A 25,161-nucleotide genomic window follows, 5' to 3' on the forward strand; every position below is an offset into this window, starting at 1 on the left:
TTTTCCTTGATGATTTCTTGGAAGATATTGTCCAGACTCTTTTCTTCATGGTGGCTTTCTGGTAGGCCAGTAATTCTTAGATGTTCACTCCGGGATCTATTTTCCAATTCAGTTTGTTTTTCCAATTAGATATTTTACATTTTCTTCTATCTTTTCATTTTTTATTTTGTTTGACTGATTCTTGATGTCTCATAGAGTCATTAGATTCTACTTGCCCAATGCTAATTTTTATTAAATTGTTTTCTTCAGTTAACTTTTGCATCTGCTTTTCCATCTGTTCAATTATTCCTTTTAAGGAGTTATTTTCTCCAATTAGTTTTTGTACTTCCTTTTCCATTTGTCCAGTTTTCCTGGTTAGGTTTTGTGCTTCCTTTTCCATTTGTCCAATTTTCCCAGTTAGGTTTTGTGCTTCCTTTTTCATTTGTTCAATTTTCCTTTTTAAAGAGATGTTCTCTTCATGGAATTCTTTTTTCATACTTTTAAAATCATTGGCCAGTTTTTCTTCTATTTCCTTCTTCACGTGTTCCAGGAAACTTGTTTGTGCATGCAAGCAGTTCATGGTCCCTTCTGAAGTTTCATATGGGAGTACAGTCTCACTACTGACCTCTTTAGTATTCTTCTTTTGGTCCTTGTCCCCATAGAAATATACTATGGTTTTTTCACCCTTGCTGTACTTTTTCTTGCTCATGATGGTGATTTGTGTTGTGGCTTCTGATTCCCTCAGTTAGAAGCTGCAAAACTTGGTGTTGAGCTGACTGGTGTGAAAAAGCTAAGGGCAGGTGTCTTTTTGTCTTTTCGTTTTGTGTTTCCCCTATGATCAGCCCTGGGGCTAGCTTGTTAAGTGTGGGAGACCCGTGATCTGGTCACGGGAGATCTCCTCAGCTGAGCTGAGACAAAAGCAAGCTTCTCATCTCATTCTTCTCATCTCCCCTGTAGCACTGAGGCACGCCTGGGTCCTAATGGAGTTTCCACCTCCCCTGGAGCTCCTCTCCTAGTGCTGAGGCACACCTGAGTCCTAGACCGAGTTTCCACCACCCTGGGGCCCCTCTTCTTCAGGTTTGCCTCTGCCACAGTAAGAAGAATTCCCCTTAGCTATTTTCCTAGCCTCATGTGTTATGAGACTATTTGCCCCTTCACTGTTCCCACTGATCCAGGATTTTTCTGGGGAGATATTTTATGGTTCTTTCCAGGTTAACAAGGAGGGAGGAGAGAGCATTTACCGATCACTCTGCCATTTTGGCCCCTGGATGTTCAAGTAGGTGACTTACAGATGTTTAATCTGTGGGCTGAAAGTCTCAGGAGCAACTGCAGCTGATATTTGGGGCTCAGCGGCTGTCACTCACTCAGCCCCGCTAGTCTCTCACCCTGGGTTGCCGCTCCATAGCTCTGCCTGCTGCTGCCTCAGGCCTCCCTGGGGCTTTTCTGCTCTGCTGTGCTGGATGCTCTGCGCTGTGTGCTGGGAACTTAGCCCTGTGGAACAGATCCTTCCCGTTGACTTCCAGTCTGTCCTGGGCTGTGAATCTGCCACAGTCTATCTCCTACTGGACTCTGCACCTCCGAAATTTGATCAGATTCTCTTTTTAGAGGTACCTGAAGGAGTCTGTCTAAGAGTTTAGGTTAGTCATTGCTCTCAGTCTGCCGTCTTGGCTCGACCCCCTGCAGTTTTTTTAAGTAAATAGACCACAAACTTTTGCTGTCTAATGTCAAGTGGACCCTCCTGGCAGCAAGACAGTCCTTTTATGCCCTCTCCCTCTAGTTGAATCTATATCTCACAACCCATAGAGGCTATTCCAGATTCCAGGACCAACACTCTAGTCACTGTATCACCTAGCTGATTCTTGATTAGATTACAGTGAGCCTCTCGTGGAGTATAAAATGCAATAAAAAACATCTTGTGATAGGATTAAAAAGTGTATAGCTCTTAAATTCAAATAAAATGCTTCCTTCTTCCTCCACGTCAATATTCATGACTACAATTGGCAATATTTGATCAGAAAGGCATTGTTTCAGGGTAATTAGAAATTTTGGCAATACAAAAATCAAACAAGGGCATGGGCTCACAGAACCACAAAATTTGAGTTAGAAGGGACCTTCGTTATCATCTAGGTCAATCTATATAAGAAATAAATCCCCACTATAACATAACTGGCCAGTAAAGTGATCGTCTAGTTTCTGTTAGAATACCTCCAAGAAAGGGGAACCCATCACTTCTCATAGTAGCCTATCCTACTTTTTGACAGCTCTAATTGCCAGGAATTTTTTTAAAGCCTAAGTTTGCTTCTTTACGAGTCACTGGGGCCAAATAGAACAAGTGTGGTCTTATTCCACATGACTGCCCTTCATATTTTTGAAGATAAGTATCATGCCCTGCTTCTCTTTCCCACTGCCCTCAAGTCTTCTTTTCTCCAAGCTAAGCATGCCCAGTTCCTTTAACTCATTTCCATAAATCATAGATTCAGAGCACTTCACCATCTTGGTTGCCTTCTTCCGTATAGTCTTTAACTTATTGATACAATTATTAAGCCATGGCTCTTAGGACTGAACACAAAACTCCACATGTGGTCAGAGCAAGACAGAACTTACCTGCACCCTTATTCCCTTCTTTTTCTTTTTCTCTGCAGCCATTGGGAGCTTTAGTGAGGCAAAAGCAGCAGACCTAAGATTTAGCAAGGAGCTAAACAAAGGCAGTGATATAGAAAAAAGACTAGACTTATGTAGGATGATTTTAGGGTTTCCTTATGGGAATTGGAGATCTAGGGTAAGTCTAGCAAGATAAAGAAGTCTTGTAAGATAAAGGCCCTGGGTGAGGACCATGAATGTCACAAGATAAGGAAATCCTATTCCCCAGGATGAGGGGTGGGGACAGGGAATTTTATGTTCCAGAATAAGGGGAAGTTGTGGTGAGGGGAGACTGTAGGGCACCAAAGGCTTCACACAGTCAATCAATATTATTTTAACTCTTAGGGCACTGTTTCTATCCACATCATTTCCCCACTCAACCACAAGGAAGAAGAATTCTTTTGGGGAAAAGGGGCAAAGATCATTGTCTTCAATAGCTGCTTGCTGCTGAACAGGGGCAAAAAGTCCACTTCAGGGGCCAGAATAGGTTGGGGGGGGAGGTGATCAGTGTGGGGTGCAGAATGCAGTGCCAACTGAATCCAGGGTGGAGAGAGGCAAGCCACTTGGTGACATCAAGGCCAGGATTAGGCAGTCCTAAAAGTTGCTGTGGGTGTGAAGACACAGAGTGAACCAGGAGTTCAAACAAGTGCAGACCAATTATGCAAGTAAGATGACCAATAATGGGGTCACAATGAGGAAAAGAAGGGAGAGAAACCACAATCCCCAGGAGGAGGTAGGGGGAGATACCAGGCAAGAGTGGATGTCTTACATCCAAGAAGCTGCTTGTAATATCCTTTGAGTGTTCAAAGGAATAATTCCATGCAGGATCTTCAGGGAATATAGGAAAGAGCTATGGGGAGTAAGCTAGTATCCTGGGCATGATGGTGACACATCCGCAATCATGTGTTCTCCCTTGCCCCACAGAGTCCTGTATTTGAATTAAGGCATTAGACTTCCAATGCTGAGGAAGCAGGCCCAACCCTTGGCATAGGGTGGGAATCCAGAATCAGGTGGGCTAGGAACAGAAGTGGTTCAAGGTGGGGCCCAGAACATAAGTCCCCAAGGTGAGGACTTGAATGCATAATCTTTGATCTCTTTTCTGGCTAGTCATGCCCTGCATCTTATCTCACATCCTGCCTCCTGCTTGCTTCTCTGCACCAGCACTGCTGTCTGCTTCACCATCCAACCCAAATGCTTTTGGTAGAGGGACAAAGCCACTGTCCCTGTCTGAGCGGGGGTAGGGAGAGTAAATTGAGGCTGAAGCAGAGTCCAGGGGATGAGGACAGTGTTGAACAGGGATCCTTGTTGCATGACCATCTGCAGGTGTACAGCATAGTCTAAGAGACACAAATCTCTTATCCATTGGCTAGGAGGAGATCATAGGAGTCCAATTAATATTTGTACTCCTGGGTCTCATTGCAATGAAGAGAGAGATTTGTTCAAGAGAGAGCTGGTTCAAAATGTGAATGAGTTCACTTAGACCTCTGTAGCCATTGGAAGCTTTATTGAAGCAAAAGCAGCAGGTCTAAGATTTAGCAAGGAGCTAAACAAAGGCCCCTTATTTCCTTCTTAATGTACTGCAAGAACGTATTAGCTTTTTTGACTACCATATTATAATGCTGATTCCTGTTGAGCTTTCAGTCCATTAAAACCCTTAGGGCTTTTTCTGAACTGTTGCTACCTAAGTGTATAGACTTAGCCCTTTGGGTCAATTAAATTCACAGGATGGCATCCTTAATTCCTTAAAGGGAAGCTACATGAGCTACCATAAAACAAGTGCCATCTTTGCCAGAATCTTTAAGCCTCCAACAGCACCCTCTACCACCACCACCACCACCACCCATAATAGTAAAAATAATAAAACAGTACTATTTATATAGTATTAATTATCTGCTAGACATTGTGCTATGTGATTTGTAAATATCATTGTAAGCATCATATTCGTAAATAATATGTGCTATCATTGTCCTCATTTTATAGTTAAGGAACTCAACTCAGAGGTTAAATAGCTTGCTCAGAGTCACACAGCTAGTAAGGATCTGAAGCTCGGTTTGATGTCAGGGCCTCGTGACTCTAGGGTCAGGGTGTCACTGTGCTGTCTAACTGCCTCTTACTTGGTACTGTACTTAAAAAAAAATCAAGTTTCTCAGCCAAGCACTCCATCTTTTCCCCTTCTCCTCACCTGACAACTCAGCACTTAGCACAGTGACTAGCTTAATAATGTAGGTGCTTAATAAATTGATTGATAGATATATTCCCCACCATCTCCTTCTTTACTCTAGTCTCTTGGAGAGATAATCCTTTTACTTCCCTGGGCCACTCTTCACCTCTACCTCTTAAAATCTCTGGTTTTCTTAAAAAATCAGCTCAAGCACCACTCTTTACGTGAAGCTTTTCCTGATAACCTTAGTTACTAGTGTACTCTCTCCCCAAATAATATTGAATATTATGTAAATATTTATATATAAATGTAAGGTCCTTGAGGACAGGCTGTGTTCACTTATTTCTTTGTCTCCTAAGCAAAGTGCTTGGCACATTGTAAATGCTTAATAAGTGCCTCTTGATTAACTGAATAGGAGAAAAACCCAACTTTCTTTCACATACCTATGAAATATTAGCAGCACACTAATTTATCCCAACGCATTGGTTGGCAGACACTATAATAAAGCTTTTTAATATTGCAGGTTATGTTTGTCCTTCGTTTTCTTTTTTTCTTTTTCTTTTTATCCTAATTAATATATTTTTAATTTATTTATTTTTAATTTTCAACATTCATTTCTGTAAGATTTTGAGTTCCAGATTTTCTCCTCATCTCTCCTCTTCCCCTAACCCAGCCTACCCTCTCTTCTATCACACCCCTCCATTCCCTTATCCCCATTTTCTCTCTTTTCTTGTAGGAGAAGATAGATTTCTATACTCCATTACCTGTATTTCTTATTTCCCAGTTGCATGCAGAAACAATTCTCAACATGAGTTCCAACTTCTCTCCCTTCCTCCCTCCCCACACATCCCCACTCTGAAGGCAAGGAATTCAATATAGGTTATACGTGTGTAGTTATGCAAAAGACTTCCATAATAGTCATGTTGTGAAAAATTAACTATATTTCCCTCCATCCTATCCTGTCCCCCATTCTCTCTTTTGTCCTTGTCCCTCCCCAAAAGTGCTTACTTCTAATTACTCCCTCCTCCCATTTGCCTTCCCTTCTATCATCCCCCCACCCCACTTTTCCACTTTTCCCCTACTTTCCTGCAGTGTAAGATAGATTTTCATACCAAATTGAATGTGCATATTATTCCCTCTTTAAGCCAAATGTGATGAGAGTAAGCTTCACATTTTCCCTCTCACCTTCCCCCTTTTCCCCTCCATTGAAAAAGCTTTTTCTTGCCTGTTTTATGAGAGATAATTTGCCCCATTCCATTTCTCCCTTTCTCCTCCCAATATATTCCTCTCTCACCCCTTATTCTTATTTTTTTAGATATCATCCCTTCCTATTCAACTCACCCTGTGCCCACTTTCTATATGTATATAATCCCTCCAACTCCCCAAATACTGCGAAAAGTTTCAAGAGTTACAAATATCTTTCCATGTAGGAATGTGAACAGTTCAACTTTAATAAGTCCCTTATGATTTCTCTTTTCTGTTCACCTTTTCATGCTTCTCTTGATTCTTGTGTTTGAAAGTCACATTTTCTATTCAGCTCTGGTCTTTTCATCAGGAATGCTTGAAAGTTCTCTATTTCATTGAATGACAGTTTTTTCCCCTGAAGTATTATACTCAGTTTTGCTGGGTAGGTGATTCCTGGTTTTAATCCTAGTTCCTTTGACTTCTGGAATATCATATTCCAAGCCCTATGATCCCTTAATGTTGAAGGTCCTAGATCTTGTGTTGTCTTGATTGTATTTCCACATTATTTGAATTGTTTCTTTCTGGCTGCTTGTAATATTTTCTCCTTGACCTGGGAACTTTGGAATCTGGCTACAATATTCCTAGGAGTTTTTTTTCTTGCGGTGATTGGTGGATTCTTTCAATATTTATTTTATCCTCTAGTTCTAGAATATCAGGGCAGTTTTCCTTGATAATTTCATGAAGGGGGGGGCGGAGCAGAAAGACACACATACGCAGGGTCTCCCCACACAGCCCATAAAATACCTGTAGAGAGGGACTCTCAACAAATTCTGGAGCAGCAGAAGTGGAGAACAACAGAGTGGAGGAGATTTCCAGCCCAGGGTGACCTGAAAGACCCACGGGAAACATCGGTTGCACCAGATGCGGAGTGGAGCCCAGCCCAGCCTTGGCCACCTGATAGCCTTTGGGAGTGGAACCTCCAGTCACGGAATCCCCAGTCGCGGAATCCACAGTCCCAGTAGCAGCGGTTCCCAGATCCCTCAACCCACAGGTGCCAGAGGTCAGTGACAGGGTATTTTCAACTGGCCAGGAAGGGAGAAGGGCCTTCCCATCACTTCAGCAGGAGGCAGCGACCACAGAGGCTGCACAGCAGCTTGTACCACCTGCTCCATTGTTGGAGCGTAAAAACCCCTGGGGGCACTGAAGAGCTGAGTCTTACCTCAGCCCTGTGTGGAGGCCCTGGCTGAGCTGGTCTTTGTCTCACACTGAATGGTGGCCCTGCCCATCCACCTTATCTGAAAATCAGCCCCCAGTGCTGACTTGGCAGAACTGGAGGCCAGGTGGCTGTGGAGAGGTAACTGCTAAGATTCTGGGCAGAAAAATCCCTATCTGCATCCAGACTAGTACACACTTGATCGTGCCACCTTGGAGAAATTGAGATCTCACAGATTCCCAGAGTATATCCTACCCTTGACAAAGGACCCAAAAGTCAAGTAACTGGTTGGGGAAAATGCCCAAAAAATGGAAAAAAAAATAAGACTATAGAAGGTTACTTTCTTGGTGAACAGATATCTTCTCCCAACCTTTTGGATGAGAAAGAACAATGCTTACCATAAGGAAAAGACATAAAAGTCAAGGCTTCTATGTCCCAAACATCCGAAATAAATATTCAGTGGGCTCAGGCCATGGAAGAGCTCAAAAAGGATTTTGAAAATCAAGTAAGAGAGGTGGAGGAAAAATTGGGAAGAGAAATAAGAGAGATGCAAGAAAAGCATGAAAAGTGGGTCAACACTTAGCTAAAGGAGACCCAAAAATATGCTGAAGAAAGTAACACCTTTAAAAATAGGCTAACTCACTTGGCAAAAGAGGTTCAAAAGGTCAGTGAGGAGAAGAATGCTTTAAAAAGCAGAATTAGGCAAATGGAAAAGGAGGTTCAAAATCTTGCTGAAGATAATTTCATGAAAGATGGTATCTAGGATCTTTTTTTCATCATGACTTTCAGGTAGCCCCATAATTTTTAAATTGCTCCTCCTGGATCTATTTTCCAGGTCAGTTGTTTTTTCATTGAGATATATCACATTGTCTTCAATTTTTTCATTCTTTTGGTTTTGTTTTGTAATTTCTTGGTTTCTCATAAAGTCATTAGGTTCCATCTGCTCCATTCTAATTTTTAAAGAACTGTTTTCTTCAGTGAGCTTTTGAAACTCCTTTCCCATTTGACTATTTCTGCTTTTTCAAGTATTCTTCTCCTCATTGATTTTTTGGACCTCTTTTACCATTTGGGTTAGTCTGTTTTTAACGGTGTTATTTTCTTCATCATTTTTTTGGGTCTCCTTTAGGAAGCTGCTGACTTGCTTTTTATGATTTTCTTGCCTCACTCTCATTTGTCTTCCCAATTTTTCCTCCACCTCTCTTACTTGATTTTCAAAATCTCTTTTGAACTCTTCCATGGCCTGAGACCATTGCAAATTTATTTTGGAGGTTTTGGATGAAGAAGGCTTGACTCTGGTGTCTTCTTCTGATGGTATGCATTGTTCTTCCTCATCCCAAAGGATGAAGGAAAGTACCAGTTCACCAAGAAAGTAACCTTCTATACTCTTATTTTTTTTTTCCTTTTTTGGGCATTTTTCCAGCCAGTTACTTGACTTTTGAGTCCTTTGTCAAGTGGAGGGTATACTCTAGGGACCTATAAGTTCTCATTTCCTCCATGGTGGCACAATCAAGGGAGAGGAGTTACTCCTATTCTGCCCTGTACTCTAGTCTGGGAGACCACAAGCTTTTCTGCCCAGGATCTGAAGTAGGTCTCCCTCTCTACAACCACCTTCAACTCCACCATGGCAGTGTTCCTCCTCACCCCAGAGCCGCCACTTAGGGCTGAGATTCAGAACAGCCACTTGATTCCCCCAGGGTCTTTAGGCCCAGCACTCCAAAAATGGACGCTGCAGCCACCTGAGGCTGGGACTATGGCAGGACCCTGTTCCCTTCTCTCCCAGGTGAAAGAGTTTTCTTACTGACCTTTGAAGCTGTCTCTAGCATTTGTGGTTTGAGGAATCTGGGAACCACAGCTGCTACCCAGGATTCTGCACCCTGAAGGCTGCTCCAATGCTGTCCCTGCTGCACGGCATGGCCAAGAGTGGGCTACGCTCCACTCTGAGCCTGGTGCAATAGACCTTTCCTGTCACCCTTCCAGGCTACCTTGGGCTGGAAATCTCTTTCACTCTGTTGTTCTGTGGCTTCTGCTACTCTAGAATTTGTGTAGAGTCATTTTTCTTTGGGCAGAGAGCTACAGTAGATCCTTCCTTTTACTCTGCCATCCTGGCTCTACCCTCCTGTCCAGAAGTCATTTCCTCCTTGTTTCTCCTTTTTCTGGTAAAGGGCATTGTCTTGAGATGGCAGCCTCCGAGGCTGAGAGCATGGCCTAAATCCTACAGAAAAGGGTTGAAATGGACATTTCCCCAGTGTGCCTGCTCAGAGTCAGTGTGGCCCTTCCTAGAGGCTAGAGGACCCTGAGAATGCCCTGACAACGTGAGCTTCTCAGTTCTCTTTCCTTCGTTTTCAAAGAGGACCATGACATCAGGGAAATGATGACATGGCTTGCAGTTGCCTTGGATTTGAGTGAGGGAGGACTGTGCAAAGTCACCAGCCTTACTTTGTCCTCCATAGCCATCCAGATATTCATCAGGATGACTGGATATGGCCCAGGATGCAATGGGAGACCCTGGCCCTTTTAGGCTAAGGCCTTTTCAGGTACTCACTTAGAATGAGGTGATGCCCATTCAGTGAATAGACCTCTTTAAGAAGTGAGTCAAGGGATGGCCCCTTTAACTAGAAAAAAAGAATACTCAAACTGGGAGGGGAAGGCCCTCAGGGTTGCTGTTCCAAACAGAAACGGCTGCCATTGACGTTCATTCTAAGCCAAGAGGGCCAAAAAAGCAGCCATTAAGTGGAACTTGGGCCTTTGTCGTCCAATTTATGAGTTTGAGTGAAGTGGTTTAAGCAGGGATTACAAGCATGTACCACCACCATGTCATTACCTAGATTTGTATTATACTTTGTTCTCACAGGTTTATTCAGTCAAATCATGTGAATTCATGTATTATATCAAAATTTGAAAACTTTGAGGAACATATTGCTTTCCTTGAACTGTATCTATAATGGTATCACATTCATTTAAATGTATAGTATGACAGTGGATTTGTATGAGTGCTGCAGTTAGCATTTTCATTTGATATATTTTGCTTTGTGTTAAGCTGAAAAAATATTTTTGCAGGTTAAAGGAGCACATTGTGCTTTTTTGAAAATTAGGTTAGGCATAAAAAAATTCCTCAGTTATAATTTTATTAACAAAGTTATACCTAATATTCTTCTTTGGAACTTATGATGAAAACTGTGTATGTAATAGGCCAATTTATTTGTTATCATTTCTGAATATGTCATGTATATGTCCACTTCTCTCTGCTAATGCAGATACAGTAATGGTGCAAGCCATTCACACCTTATGCCTGGACTATTGCTATAACTGTTTGGCAGATTTCCTTGCCTCAAGTTTCTCTCCACTGTCTTCCATTCAGTTGCCCAAGTGATCTTCCAAAAGTATATATGGTTAGCCAAAGCTTTTCCTCTGCTCCTCTTGCATTGGATGCTCTCCCCTTTGCCTCTGCCCCTTGGATTCCATTAGGTCTTGCATGATTCAGCCTAAACCCCACTCTGCAAGAGGTCTTTCCTAGTTCCCACCTGTTGCTAATGCCTTCCCTCTAACATTACTTTCCATTGACTATCTTGTATGCACATAGTTGTTTTCATGTTGTCCTCCTCATTAGAATACAAGATCTTTGAGGGCATAGAGACCATATTTCTGCTTTTCTTTGTATCCCCAGAGCTTAGTATAATGCCTAGCATATAGTAGACAATAAATGCTCATTGACTGATTGAAGGCAAGAGGGAAGGATGTAAGCACTTGAAATTTTTTCTCATTAACTAATTTTAAAGTTCTTGAAAATTAAATGGAACAGTAAGCATCTACATTTGGAAGCCTTTCACAGAAACTGAACTTAGAGATGACATAAGTTAGTCTATATTATAGAAATGGGAGTACAAAACACCGGGTTTCTGAAGCATCATATAATGCTTCAAGGGAAGGAAGAGCCAGGGAAATTGTTATTTGTTTGTTCTTTGTTCTCAAAGAGGACATCAAGAGGGTGATGTCTTTACTTTTGAGCTAATTGGATTTAAGTGAGGCAGAGCTATGCAAAGTCATCAGCCTCACTGTCTCCTGCAGAGTCATCTGAGTCCAATGGCAGGATATACATCAAGGCTGCCAGGGTAATATGAACAGCATGATAGACAGTTTGCCTCTGGATTCTTAGATAACTGATGGTCTACTTGTATGCTGAGAGGTCTAAGAAACAGCCCCAAACCATCCTTGAAGTAGGCAGAATTTTCCAGGATCAGTTGTTAAAGGATGAACTTAGATGGATCCTCAGAAATAATTTAGTCCAGTCCATTGAATTTACAGAAGAGAAGACTTACACACAATAATGGTCAGACAAATTGCCTAAGGGTTATACGACAAGATCATGGCAGACTGAAGACTAGAATGTGGATCCTTTGAGTTCCAGCCCTGTCTTCTTGCCAATACACACAACATGCAGGGGTGTATTTGCCTGTGTGTTTTCCATGCCTAAACTCAGTCAAAAATTGTAGAGATTTTATCTTCTCCTGGAAAAGATTGAGCAATATGTGATGTTGCTGTTGTTGATGATTTTAAAGATGATAAGTTGACATTTTGGGTAGTATTCAGTGCACAAGCATTCATTAAGAACCTGCTGTGTACCAGGTGCTGTGCTGATTGATGCAAATGCAAATACAGTGAAACAATGTATTTGCAAGGAGGATAATGAGGAAGATAACAAACATATGTTAGTATATGCAGAATAAATGTAAAGAGAAAAAATACAAATGTAATTACAAAGAAATTAAGAGATAATTTGGGAAGGAGGACGCTAGTAGTTGGATGGCATTGGGAAAGGCTTCACATGGAAGATAAGGCTTGAGCTATGTGTCTTAAAGAATGAGGAAGATTTTATGAGGCAAAGGTGAGTGCATTTAGGGAAGGCATGCAAAGGCATAGAGGCAGGAGATGAAGTGGAGGAACAGAGATGAAGTATGAGGAACAGAGAGAAAGTCACTTTGGCTGAATCACAGAGTGTGGGAAGGAAGGAAAATGCCTGCTATGTGCCAAGAACTGGGCTAAATAAAAGCTTTGCAAATATCTCATTTGATCCTCATAACTACTCTGGTAATAAGTATTATGATCCCTGTTTTACAGTAGAGGGAATTGAGGCAAACAGTGATTAAATTACTTTCCCAGGGTCACACAGCTAGAAAGTGTGTAAGGCCAGATTTGAACTCAGGTGTTTCCTGATCCTAGGCCCAATATACTAGCCACTGTAGCACCCAGTTAAGAATGTTCAGTGAGGTTGGAAAGATTGCTTGGGGCCAGTTCAAGCAACCACTGCCATATCTGTACCAACGCAAAGCATCTCACACCTCCTGTTGCCAATCCAATCTCCCACTGAGATGTGGAGAAACTCCAGTGCAAAGAAAGACAACTCTCCCTTCAACTTGAGGCTATCCTTCTGCTAAGACTGTTCTTCTAGGGTAGAGGAGTGAAGTCCTCCACTTGATGAACATTTTCACACCTGGTCACACCCTTCACATCCCAAAGATTCTGAACTGTAAGGTCATCATCCAAACCCCAATCCACACCCTCTACTACTTGATTCCTCCTTACCATCCTTCTCAACCCTAATACCCCCAAATTTTACCATAACTCCTCTAAGATTCTCCATTGTGCCTTCTGGAACGCTTGTTCTACAGGCAACAAACTTGCCTTCATTTTAAATCTATTCCTTGCCATTCTCTTCTATGTACCAACTGTTACTGAAATCTGATTTTCCCCTGGTGATGCAGCCTTCCTGGCCACCCTTTCCACTATTGGCTGCTCCTTCACTCATTTTCCTTGGCTTACTGGTGGAGGTGGGAGAATTAGAATACTCCTTGCACTCCATTTCTACTTCTAAGTTTTCTCCCTTCCTCTTTCACTCAGTAACTTTTCTTCCTTTGAGGTACGAACTATCCAATCAGCCCTTCAGTCAAAATCCTGGTAGTGGTTGTCTGTAGACCCCCAAGTCATTCACCTTCTTTCCTTAATGAGTTATATACTTGACTTATAATTTTTCTCTCCTCCTCAATTCCTGACCTCATACTAGTGCATTTGTACATGCATATTCATTCTCCTTCAAATACCCTCACCACTCAGTTCCTCAACCTGTTCACCTCTCATGAATACCATATCACCATTTCCATTCGGTTGAACCTCAACCTTGGATCCCTTTCACCATTTGTTGGCTTTAAACCCATGTATGTGTTGTTGAATGAAGGTGGAGAAAACATACAATCATTCTGACCAGGGTCCACTACAAATTTATGTTATGTAACCTCAACCAGGACCTCATTGCTGCTGGCTAATTCTACTATACCTTCCTTATCAACTCACCATCCCACTCTCCAGGGACTCTTCCAAACCATTCCATCCCTCCTCAAACTTCCCATGGCTCCCCTCCCCACTATTCTTTCAGTGGAGAACCTTGCCTTATATTTCACTGGAAAAATTAAAACCATTCTCAGTGAATTCCCTCTTCTCCCCTCTTCCTCCTTTCATATCACTCAATTGTCTTCCATCATTACCTCCTTCACCCTTGTATCACAATATGAGATGGCTTTACTCCCAAGACTAACTCCTCTACCAACCCTTTCCTCCCATCTCCCTTAACAGACTGATCCCTCTCTATCACTTATATTCCTACCGCCTACAAGCATACTCATGTCTCTCCCACCCTGAAAAAAATCCTCACTTGATCTTTCCATCCCTAATAACTATTGCCCTTTAACTCTTCTGCACTTTGTGGCTAACCTTGAAAAGCTCATCTACAGTAGGTGCTTCCACTTTCTTCTCATTCTTTATCATTTCATTTAAATTGCTCTAATTATACCAGTGATCTATTAATTGCCAAATTCAGTGGTCTTTTCTCAGTCCTCATTCTCCTCAACCTCTCTGCAGCCTTTTGTGCTGTTGATCACTCCCTCCTTCCTGATGCTCTCTTCTGTTTAGGTTTTCAGGACACTACTCTCTCCTGGCTCTCCTCCTACCTATGTGGCTATTCCTCAGTCTCATTTGCTAGATCTTCATCCATATCATGCCCCCTAGATGTCCCATAGGGTTCTGTTCTCGGCCCTCTCCTCTTCTCTTTCTCATCAGCTACCATGGATTGAATTGCTGTATATATGATGATGATTCTCAAATCTCCCTGTCCTGCTCCAGTCTTTCTTCTCTGTTACTGTAGAGATCAATACCGTCTTCCCAGTCCTTTGGGCATACTGGTCATCATGGATTCCTCACTACCTCTCACTCCCCTCCTCCATCATATCCAAGCTGTTGCCAAGGTCTGTTGATTTCACCTTTGCAACATCTCTCAAGTACACTCCCTTCTCTTCTCTGACATTACCACCACTCTAGTGCAAGTTATCATCACCCCACCCCTTGATTACTGTAACAGCTGCTGGTATATCTACCTGCCTCAAGTCTTTACCCCCTCCAGTCCATTTTTGAGTCACTAACGTGCAGGTCAGATCATGTCACCCCCTATATTGAAGAAACTCCAGTGGCTCCCTGTGACTTCCAAGAGCAAATACAAAATACCCTGGCATTCAAAGTCCTTTATAACCAAACCCCCTTCTACCTTTTCAGTCTTCTTACATCTTTTTCCCTAATACATACTGTTTGATTCAGTGACACTGGCCTTCTGGCTGTTCACAAAAAAGGCGCTCCATCTCTTGGCTCCAGGTGTTTTCCGTGGCTGTGCCCACGCCTGGAATGCCTTCCCTCCTTCACTTCGACCACTGCTCCCCTAGCTTCCTTTAAGTCTCACCTAAAGACTTCCTCCTGTAGGAAGCCTCCCCTAACCTCTTAATTCCAAGTATTTTCTTCTCTAAATGATTTCCTAGTTATCCTGTATGTACTTTGTTTGTATGTATTTGTTTACAGGTTGTCTCCCCCTTTAGATTACAAGGTCCTGGAGGACAGAGACTGTCTTTGGCCTCTTCTTGTTTTGTCAGTGCTTAGCACAGTACCTAATACTTTGTAAGCCATTCATAAATGTTTATTGAGTGAATGTATAGATCTGTGAGTCATCTGTATAGTGGTAGCGGGTCAACCCATGGAGGCTGAGGAGGGGTAAGGAGATATAGATAGCAAAGAGAAATTGTACTAGGACAGAATCTTTGTGATCATCCCCAGTTTGGGTGTTCATGGTAGGCAATATGCATAATGGGCCAGCTAAGGAGATGGTAAAGGAGTGATCAGATAGGTAACCAGAGAGGCAAGACCATCAAGGAAGAAAGGATAGGATGTTCAGCCATGTCATATACAATGAATAATGGCTAAAAAGGATAAGGACTGAGAACAGATTGTGAAGAGAGATTGATATTTCTGTTCTTCTGATAACTAAGCCTCCAAATGATTTATTTGTAGAATAGAGTTGGGTTCTTCATAGTGAATTTAGTCAGTGAGGCCCTAGACTCATGCTCTTTATCTCTGACTTTTTTTAATAGTTCTGTGTAGACTAAGAGAATTTAACTGTTTTTGCTTCTTGCATTTGCATGAGCATGCACACTCATACCCACTTCAACTTATACTCATGTGTTGCACACACACACATACACACACACACACACACACACACACACACACACACACAGATGCACTCTTCAACTTATACCCGTGTCGGCAGCAAAACAATCCCTCCAATTTGCTTTCTCAAAGAAGAATTGCAGTAGCTTCCTAACTGGTCTTCTCACTTCTAGTCTCTTCCACCTCCAATCCATTTTCCAAACAGCTGTCAAAAATAATATTCATAAACCATAGGTTTGACCATACCACTCCCCTGTTAAGTAAAATTCAGGGATTCCTTGTTACCTTCACAGTCAAATAGACTTCTGTCTCTGATACTTAAATCCTTTTATAATCTGGTTCCAACCTCCCTTTCTAATACTCTTATAAATTCGCCTTTGCCTGCTTTAAGATCCAGTCAAACTAGCCTTCTTTCCATTTTTCACACATATCACTTGCTTTCCTCTATATGTGCCATTTTTCAGAATGGTCTGAACTTATATCAGGCCTTTTCTGAACCTCTCTACCCTCTTTTCTAGTTCTGTCCCATATTTTATTGTATTTACTTTGTATATACTTACTTATGTATCTTCTATCTCCACCACTGGAATATAAACTGGTTAAAGGCTGAGAATATTTTAATTTTTGTATACCCTGCCCCAAGTGGACTTCATTCATTTCATGAGGCCACTGTTCTATGTCCAGTATGTAGTTGACACTGAATAAATTGGTTGATTGCTTGATTCTTTGATTTTGTGAGTTGAGAAATTTGGGGTCTTAGAGGTCTCTTAGAAAAGCATTTCAAATGCTGTCTAATTAATTGTTGCATAATATACTTTGGGAGCAGGTAGGTGGCACAATGGATAGAGTGTCAGGCCTGGAGTCAGAAAGGACTTATCTTCCTTAATGTAAATACAGCCTCAGACAAGTTATTAGCTGTGTGATCCTAGGCAAGTGTAATGGTAAGGGAATTTGAAGATCTTCCCTGCCCCTTTATAGGCCCATGTGACCTGCTTTGAGCTTTACCCAGCCCACAGCCTGAGTCACATGGAGGCAAAGGTAAGAGGAGCTTAATGAATGGGTGGAACAAGAAGAGGATACAGCAGGAAAAGAAACTGTGGTGGAGCTGAGAGAGAGAGAGGAGGCAGAGCAGAATAGAGCAACTAACCTGAGTGAGAGAGGGAATGATTTTGCCTAAGGGAGCTAGTTTGTGGGGAGGCCTGATGGAGGGAAGGTTTGGGAATGGCCATACTCCCTGTATTGGTAATGTGTACAATCTTCATTGATACCATGGTGGAATTGGATTTTGGTATCTGAGTAAATATTTTGGTTTCGTCTTTGAGGAAGAAAGTTTATATTTTGCTAATTTACCCTGGAAATATGCATGTATATCCATAGTGGCTACTGTGGGTATCGCATTGGCATTATATCAAGTTATTTAACCCCCTTTGCGTTAGTTTCTTCATATGTAAAATGAGCTGGAGAAGGAAATGCCAAACTGCTCCATTATCTTTGCCAAGAAAATCCCAAATGGGTCATGAAGAGTCAGACAGAACTGAAACAACTAAACAACAGCAACAACAAAAATAATATAGACTAATTCTTTTGAACACTAAAGATTCTTCAGATGACTCACAGATCTATACATTTTACTGGTCATGAAACTGATATAATATCTCTTATTAAGTCTTTGGGCTTCTTACAGGGATTTATTGAAATAACTCAACAGATTTGGATTCATGTTGTTCCACACTAGAAAGGACTATTAGTTTGTGAAATAGAAAGTGATGTTGTACATTATTAAATTTCTTTAAAAAATATTTTGGGTTTTTTTTAGACCCCTTTTATTTTGAACTTGACAAACATTAAAGAATATGAACATTTCTACATACAAAGAACAGAAAAGCAGATTGTATATAAGCCTATGAATTTTTGTTATATACAACTTGTTTTCTTAAGTATGTTTTACATTTAATGTGGTGGAACTACAGGGCCCTGCTTGTCTGTGTCCTCTTCTTAACTTCTGCTATCTTCTCCTTATTTTTCAAGTGTCCATTGTTGATTGTTGCTTTATTTCTAGAGCTTTATGGCTTTGATGTTCTCATTGATTCAACTCTGAAACCATGGTTGCTGGAAGTGAATCTTTCTCCTTCTTTGGCCTGGTAAGTGAATACTGTCACCAAGTGAGGGATACACATTCATCTAGTAACGCCAAAATTTTTTTTGTCATATTTTTTATTACTGGAGAAATAAGATCCTTCCCCCATCCCAACATTTTTCCTTGTGTTTTTTTCTAAGTGTTATAGATAGAGATTAGTGGAAGTTTTAGACTTTGAGTATATTTCTTGCATAGTTCTGGAAATTAAAGTATTCCATCCTCTTTATCACCAAAACTTATTGAGTAAACTTTTTAATAGTAAGTCAATTAAAAATATGTTGGAGATGTAGAATGATGGGTCTAAGCTAGCACTGATGATAAAAGGTCCCCTTGTCCTATTCTATATCTTGTGCCTATCCAGTTCTAAAGATTTAAGTGCTCTCACATGGGAGAATTCTTTATTGTTTTCTGGCTGACCCCTTGCTTTGAAGAAAGGATGGAATATCATTTGATATACCAGATAAAATTCTACTCACAACCTCTACATCTAGTATTCTTAATTAACTGTGAGCTTCCCTGAACAATTGGGAAGCTAATGAATATACTGAAAACCACCCAGCTGCAGTGCTTAACAAAGGTGAATGTTGTCAATATGCTGTTTAATGAAATTGAGTAAGATAAATGTTGTACAGTAAAGGCTTTTCTCTATGTCATTGGTAAGGTAAAGGTGAAATACTTAAGAAACCTTTGCACTGAGCCTGCCCATTAGAGAAGGTATATAACCAGTACCTTTAGCTGAATTCTTCTTTTCTTGTCTTTTTATAATGACGTTTTCTTTTCTGGGGCTCTAATACACTCTGTGCCATGTTAGCCTTTATTTTCTCAGATCTCTGATCTGTTAGAGCCTATTGAAGACATGTCCTTAAGGAAGTTATCTGATCCATTAAATTGTAAAATTGATAATCTTGTTATTTTTTCTTTCTTTTCTTTCTCCACTTCCAGTGATGCACCTCTGGACCTAAAGATTAAAGCCAGTATGATTTCAGATATGTTTACTGTTGTAGGTAAGTTAGTTTTCTCTGAATTTAACAGGTTATTAAAGTTAGCTGGCATCTGCATTTTGTTCAGTATCAGTGAAGTGTTAGGTTTGCCAACTTTTTTGGAAGAAGTACTAAGAAATGGCATTTTCAAGGAAGTGAGAGAAAGTATTCTTGCCTATTATATCTTCCAGCTTCCCTAGCTTCCTCCTGTTTTAGATCAAATATTGATTCATTGAAAGAAATACTTTTTTAAAAGACTTATTTTTTTTTTTTAACATCACCATCATTTCTCCAAATGACTCCTCATCTCACCCTCCACCCTATTTGGATTCTCCTTTGTAATAAAGAAATGCAATTAGGTCAAACTAATAAACATAATGACAGTATCTGACAACATATACCTCATCTACTCTGTGGTGTCCCTTCTCTGTGGAAGGCATGTTCCTCTGTCAGTCTTGCTATACAGTGGAAAGAGGCTCTGGAGTTAGAGGTCTTAGGTTCAGATTCTACCTCTGACACTTAATATCAGGGCGACCTTGAACAGATCAATTCACCTCCCTTGGACACAGTTTCCTCATTGGTAAAAGAAGAGTGCAACTCCAGATGGCCTTTATGGTCCCTTATAATACTCTGATGTTACTCTTGGTCATTGGATTATTGTGATCTTCTCATTCTGCTTCAAAGCCTTCTTGGTATAAAGAAAACTGGATACATTTTCATTGAAACAATCCCTATTGGTCCTAACATGATTTCTTCTCCAGTAGCTGAAACTGAAGGTGCCTTGAACAACAAAACCTTTTTTAAAAAGAGAAGCTAAGAAAATACAAAAGAAATAGTCTCGAATAGGTAGACTGTGGTATATTAGTCAGTAGACCATTACGCAGAGCATTTCAGGTAGATCTGTACTTAGGACACTATTGAATTAAAGGACTCAGTTACTCTGTTCTCCTTGGAAGAAAAACTGCTTCTATTCAGGAGGTAAGTAGATATTAGGTGGTGCTTGATTTCTCAAGCCATAAATAAGATATAATGATCACTGTGAAACAAGCAGGTCTCTTACCTGCCTTACTGATTTTTTTCAGACTCTCCCAATCAAAGAATTCTTTTCCAGTCAATATTCAACAGAGTTCTTGCTTCATTACTCTCAAGTTCATCAGCTTAAACATTTTTTTTCTTAATAAGAATGACCTGTGTAGCCAAGAGTCTCTCTGGTCCCTTTTGGTTATGATGGTTTCAAGATTAAACATAATTGAAGGTAGTGACCTTTAGTATACTTTTGGGTAGGATATTGGCAATGAAACTTGGTTTGTACTACAAAAGAAAAGGTAAAACTAGACCTGCAGATTTCTTAGAAAATAGTAGATTCTAATGTTGCCCTTTCTTTATTTAGGATTTGTGTGCCAAGACTCTTCTCAACGGTCATCAACCAGGCCAATATACCCTACATTTGAGCCTTCCAGAAGAAATCCTTTCCAGAAAAGTCAGGTAAGCAAATTCAGCAGCTAGGAGCCTCTAGGAGGACCACAGGAAAGTGTCTGAGTTAAACTGGCGTAAGAGTCAAATGAGCGAGCTTAGGCAACATGAACTTTCAGGGTACCTGCTGGAGAAAACTGTACCATGAGACTCTGAGTATGAGCAGAAATAGGCAGCTAGCAACCAGTTACATTCAGCCTTGGTAAATAGCTTATGCTGTCAGTCACACTTTTTTCCTTTCTCTTTTCCTTACTTGCTTTGCCTCTCCTTATTTTTGCTTTAGTTCCCCTTTTGTTTGTTTTTCTTCTTTCTTATACTGATATCTATGTAATCTTGGCACAAAAGGGAAGATTATGTACTGATTCTCAGTGGCTGCTTTGTTAAGTGGTTTTTGATCTTCATTTTGGCTTCATGATACAGACAAAAGATATATAGCTGAAAATCCTCCCAACAAATGGGTCTCCTCAACAGTATCCATGAAATATTACCTGAAGTGAAATGGTATAGGATCTAAATCCTCTTGGATATTTCTTTGGCATTGTGTGATTCCCCTTTCTCCAGAATAGCCTTTCTGTTCCAGCCGCGCCAATCAGCCTGTCATTCTTCTCATACCACTTGCTGGTTCTCACTTAACGTGCTTTCATTTGTATCATATGCTCCCATGTAGAGGTCTTGTCTCCTTCTCTCTGCCCATCTGCATTTATTGCATAACTGCCTCCAAACTCATCTTCCTTTAAGAAGCATTTCTTAATTAAACCACCTCATTCTGATGATTCCTTTGCTGTGCTTCTAATCAGCATTTCTTTTCTCTATACTTTATTATTTTGTGCACCTGTTGCTTTGTTATTCTTTGTATCTTGTTCACTAGATTGGAAACTTTCAGCAGGCAGGGACTGTGTCTTGTGTCTTATATTTGCCCATGCCACAAAGAAAGTGATCTGCGCTGATAAAACATGTCTGGACTAACAAGCAGATAGAATGTTATTTATTCAAATATATGTGATGCTTTTTCCTGTAGAATATATCTAAAATTTTTAACATGGTAAAGAGGAGTGTTCTTCTTTGAGAGATATTTTTTTGGAAGAAAATTTAAACTAGGGACTTGATTTTTAATTGTTCAATAGATCATCATAGATCAAGAGTTTTGTTTTTATTTTTAATAGGGAGAACTGAAGTTTTAACCCTATTGTACTGGGAAAATTTATCATAATTGGCTATATGGTTCTTCTTCACATGCTCCTGTGATATTCGTGTAAATAGCAGTTATCTAGATAATAATAATAACTACTAACATTTATAGATTTGGTCTCATACATTTTTTTCACTAAAAAACTATATTTTCAGTGCTGCCATGCAATTTTAATAAACTTTTTTTTTGTCAAGTTTCTCTCTGGAATGGCTACATGTCTGTCATGGATGAATTGTTGTTTTCTATTGTCAAAATTATGAAAATCCTAGAATATCTGTTCTCTCATTATTTTGCTAGCAGGTAGGCAATGTTATATCATTCTCTTGAAGCTTATGAGGCATGTTTGTGGCTAAAGAAATTGCAGCTACATTACATGTAATGTCTGAAATGAATTTGTCAGAGTAAGGAAAAGATTTATACCAAATGACAAGGCATGTAAGGGTTATCATCTTTATGTGTAGAAGAGGAAATTCCATTGAAATATTGGAGAAGCTTCTGTTTTCTCAGTTTTAAAAATGTTCATGCTTTCAAAGTTATGAAAATGAAGCTGGAAATAGATGTGCTAGAGAGGAAGACATCGTATGGGGAACTAAATGCCCTTGATCCACCACTTCCATCTCATAGAAGTCTCATTTTAGATTTCTTCCTGGTGGTTACTTTCTACCATCTTCACATCTTAGTCTTAGTGGATGGGGACATTGGAATTTTAGGAGAATATATGGCTTTATTCCATTTTTCTATCTTTTTTTAGCGTCCAGCATCTGCTCCAGCTCAATCATCAAACTCCAAGCAGGTAAGTTTTGGGTCATTTGGAAATTATTTCCATTCCAAAAATAGAAAGTCATTTAGCTTTAGTTTCTAGTTCTTGAGTTGTGTTAAGTAGAGAATTCCTCAAGTATTTGAAGAATTCAATAATATAAAATGAAAGTGAAAACAGGGATAAATATATAGTAGAAAAAAAGTCTGGAGGAACAAAAGACAGGAAACATATGATATGGGAACTTTTCAGAAGTCTCTTCACCTCATGTAATATGATTGAAGGAGAGAATGGAGGCAACTGATGCTTAAGTAAATGGAATGGAGCTTAGAAAGTACTAGGTCTATTTTGATAGAATGTTTCAGAAAAATTGTAGGTCTAATTATTTCATTTTTGCTTATACTGTTTTTGATCACGAGATTATTAGTAGAACAACTTAGAAATAATTCTCATGATGGTTTTGGACTATATGTGTTAACTAACTAATACCTGCCACAAGAGATGAAGGTTAGCATAAGTAGTTTTATGTTACATAATCTAACCAAGGCTCTTTCCATGTGCCTATACTTTTCATATTAGCTCGCAAGCAGTAACTATTTAACAGTGTACCTATTTTGTCCTTCCTTCTTGGTATCATTCTTTAGTTGCTCTCACATTAGCTGCTCTCAAATGCAGTATTAGTGTGTGAGTTCTCCAGATAGGGACTTCTCTCCTGTTCTCCCTCTTGCTCCCCTTGTTCATTTCTTTGGGGAAATGGTGACAGACTTGATCCTGGTATTGTTTGGTAGTGTGTAAACTTTAGATGCATTGAATTATGTTGAGTATGGTTCACATCACTACTACTTCTCTACTGAGGCAATCAGTGTTAATGTTGGCCTTTGTTCCTTTGATACAGCTCCTGAGCTTGGAAGCTTCAGCTGTAGTCAGTGGAGGAACTAATACTGGCATAAAGACCTTTGAAATAAAAAAAAATAAACAAAAAAAGAATTTCTCATTGAACCTGTTAACCAGCCAAGATAGTTTCTTGAACATGATTTTAGTATTTAAATTGAGTATTTTAACCTACTGTAAGTAGTATTTTGCAATGTTAAGTAACCATGCTATCGAAGATTATTCTTGTCTTCAGAGAATGTGTATCCTAAATATCTCATGGAATGAATCTACCTAGGGATGCATAGCTTTCTGGGTGTTACTCTCAAGACATGACCCTTACATTTAATCATTGCCTTATTTTTCCCTTTCTTCATTTTGATTTTGTCACTCCTAATTATATCTGTTCTATCTTTGCATTTTGAAACTTGTCTTAATTAGTGATCAAGTCCTGTAGTAGTACTGAAAACAGTTTTTGTAATACCATTGTCTGACCATTATTGTTCAGCCAACTTTTTGCAGATGGAGTTATTTGTTCTTGGAATATCTTTCTGATAATTAAGTGCCCTAAACTCACATATAAGCAGAGAACTTACCTTCTTGCTTCTGCAAAGTGTACTTCTTTCTCTATAGATCCTAAATCATGTTATTCTTCTCTGTTGTATAACATGGTTATTCAGTTTTGTAGTCTATTTTCTCACTTTATTTAAAATTTTTTTAATTTTAATTTTCAGTTCCACATTCTCTCCCTTCCCCACCCATTGAAAAAGCAATAAATAGGATACACATCATACATATATAGTCATACAAAACATTTCCACATTAGCCATGCTCAGGAAAAAAAGAAATAAAAATAGAAAAAGGAAAAGCATGCTTCCTTCTATACTCTTGCGTTCATCAGTTTTATAAGTGGAGGTAGATAGCATTTCATATCATGAGTTCTTTGAAGCTGTGGTGGATTGTTGTGTTTGTAAGCCTTTCATCCCCTTATTCATTTTGAAGCCATTTCTTCTTTCTCAGTTTCTCATTTCTCTTAACTATCTGTTTAAAATTTTCTCCCAGGTCATGTTTTTTTCTAGGTTGAACCTCATTTTGGTTTTTCTTTCACATCTCCATAGTAATCTTATTTCAGAATTAGTAATGCTCTGTGTTTGCTATCATCTATAGAATTCATGGCTCATATTTTCTTCTCTTAGGCCATCAAATAACCATTAGTCTCTATTTATCCCTGAATGATGGCCTGGACTTTAGTCACCTTATTTATCATATCTTTTGCTTATGGGCTTTTAACTTGTTTTCAGTGTATATCACAGTAGTAAATCAAAACACATTTGGTATAGTGCAGAATTTAAATTATTTGAGACAATTTCAAATGCTTCTATAAAAATCCAACTGTAGTTGCAGGGCTCCCTTTTCTTATCAATTTTCTCATTTTTCCCCCAAAAAATAAAGGTTGTCTAATTTGATTTAAAATGTGTAAAATCTCCATACTGCTTATTCTTCGTGAGTCCACTAACCTCTAGATATTTACAATTTTTTTTCTTAATATTTGTTCCATTATTTTACTAGGAATTCGAGTTAGACTTACCAGGCCGGTAATCACCAGGAGCATTCTTCTTACCATTTTTGAAGACTGGTACCACATTTGCTTTTTTCTAATCCTCTGGTACCTTCCCAGTTCTTCATGATTTTTCAAACATAATTGTAAGTGGTTTTGGTAAGTTTTGTTTTTAAAACCAATTCCTTTTATGCCCACCATGACGCATGTCTTTTAGACCTGCTGATTTGCATATATTAAAAATTTTCATTTATTGCCATGCACGTTTTTTTTCTACAACTAACTTTCCACAGGTCGATTATTGCCTGATAACATGAAACTTTTTTTTAACTTTACTCATCTTCCAAAAGGTAGTTCATGCCTTCATTTTGTCCCATGTCAGTTATTAATTGCCTAATATTCTACTCCATTTTTTTCTACACACACACACACACACACACACACACACAAACATATAACCACACATACATATACACATATA

The 25,161-nt window shown here is 39.6% G+C and overlaps 1 protein-coding gene across 19 annotated transcripts in view; it reads left to right on the forward strand.

Annotated features, from left to right (window-relative positions):
* Positions 1 to 25,161, forward strand: part of TTLL5 (tubulin tyrosine ligase like 5) — a 387,986-nt gene that overhangs the window by 90,098 nt on the left and 272,727 nt on the right. For 15 of the 19 annotated variants that reach the window (XR_011970265.1, XM_072623519.1, XM_072623502.1 and 12 more), the window contains 4 exons: positions 17,776 to 17,857; positions 18,796 to 18,857; positions 20,224 to 20,318; positions 22,247 to 22,288. Coding sequence is in view for 18 of the 19 variants with exons in the window: in XM_072623519.1 (XP_072479620.1) it covers positions 17,776 to 17,857; positions 18,796 to 18,857; positions 20,224 to 20,318; positions 22,247 to 22,288 (281 nt within the window). In the remaining variant the exon portion in view is untranslated. The remainder of the gene's footprint in view (positions 1 to 17,775; positions 17,858 to 18,795; positions 18,858 to 20,223; positions 20,319 to 22,246; positions 22,289 to 25,161) is intronic. The other 4 variants (XM_072623508.1, XM_072623506.1, XM_072623513.1 and 1 more) reach the window with 1 other exon arrangement.

This window comes from Notamacropus eugenii, chromosome 7, assembly GCF_028372415.1.
Source record: "Notamacropus eugenii isolate mMacEug1 chromosome 7, mMacEug1.pri_v2, whole genome shotgun sequence".
Classification (NCBI taxonomy): Eukaryota; Metazoa; Chordata; class Mammalia; order Diprotodontia; family Macropodidae; genus Notamacropus; species Notamacropus eugenii.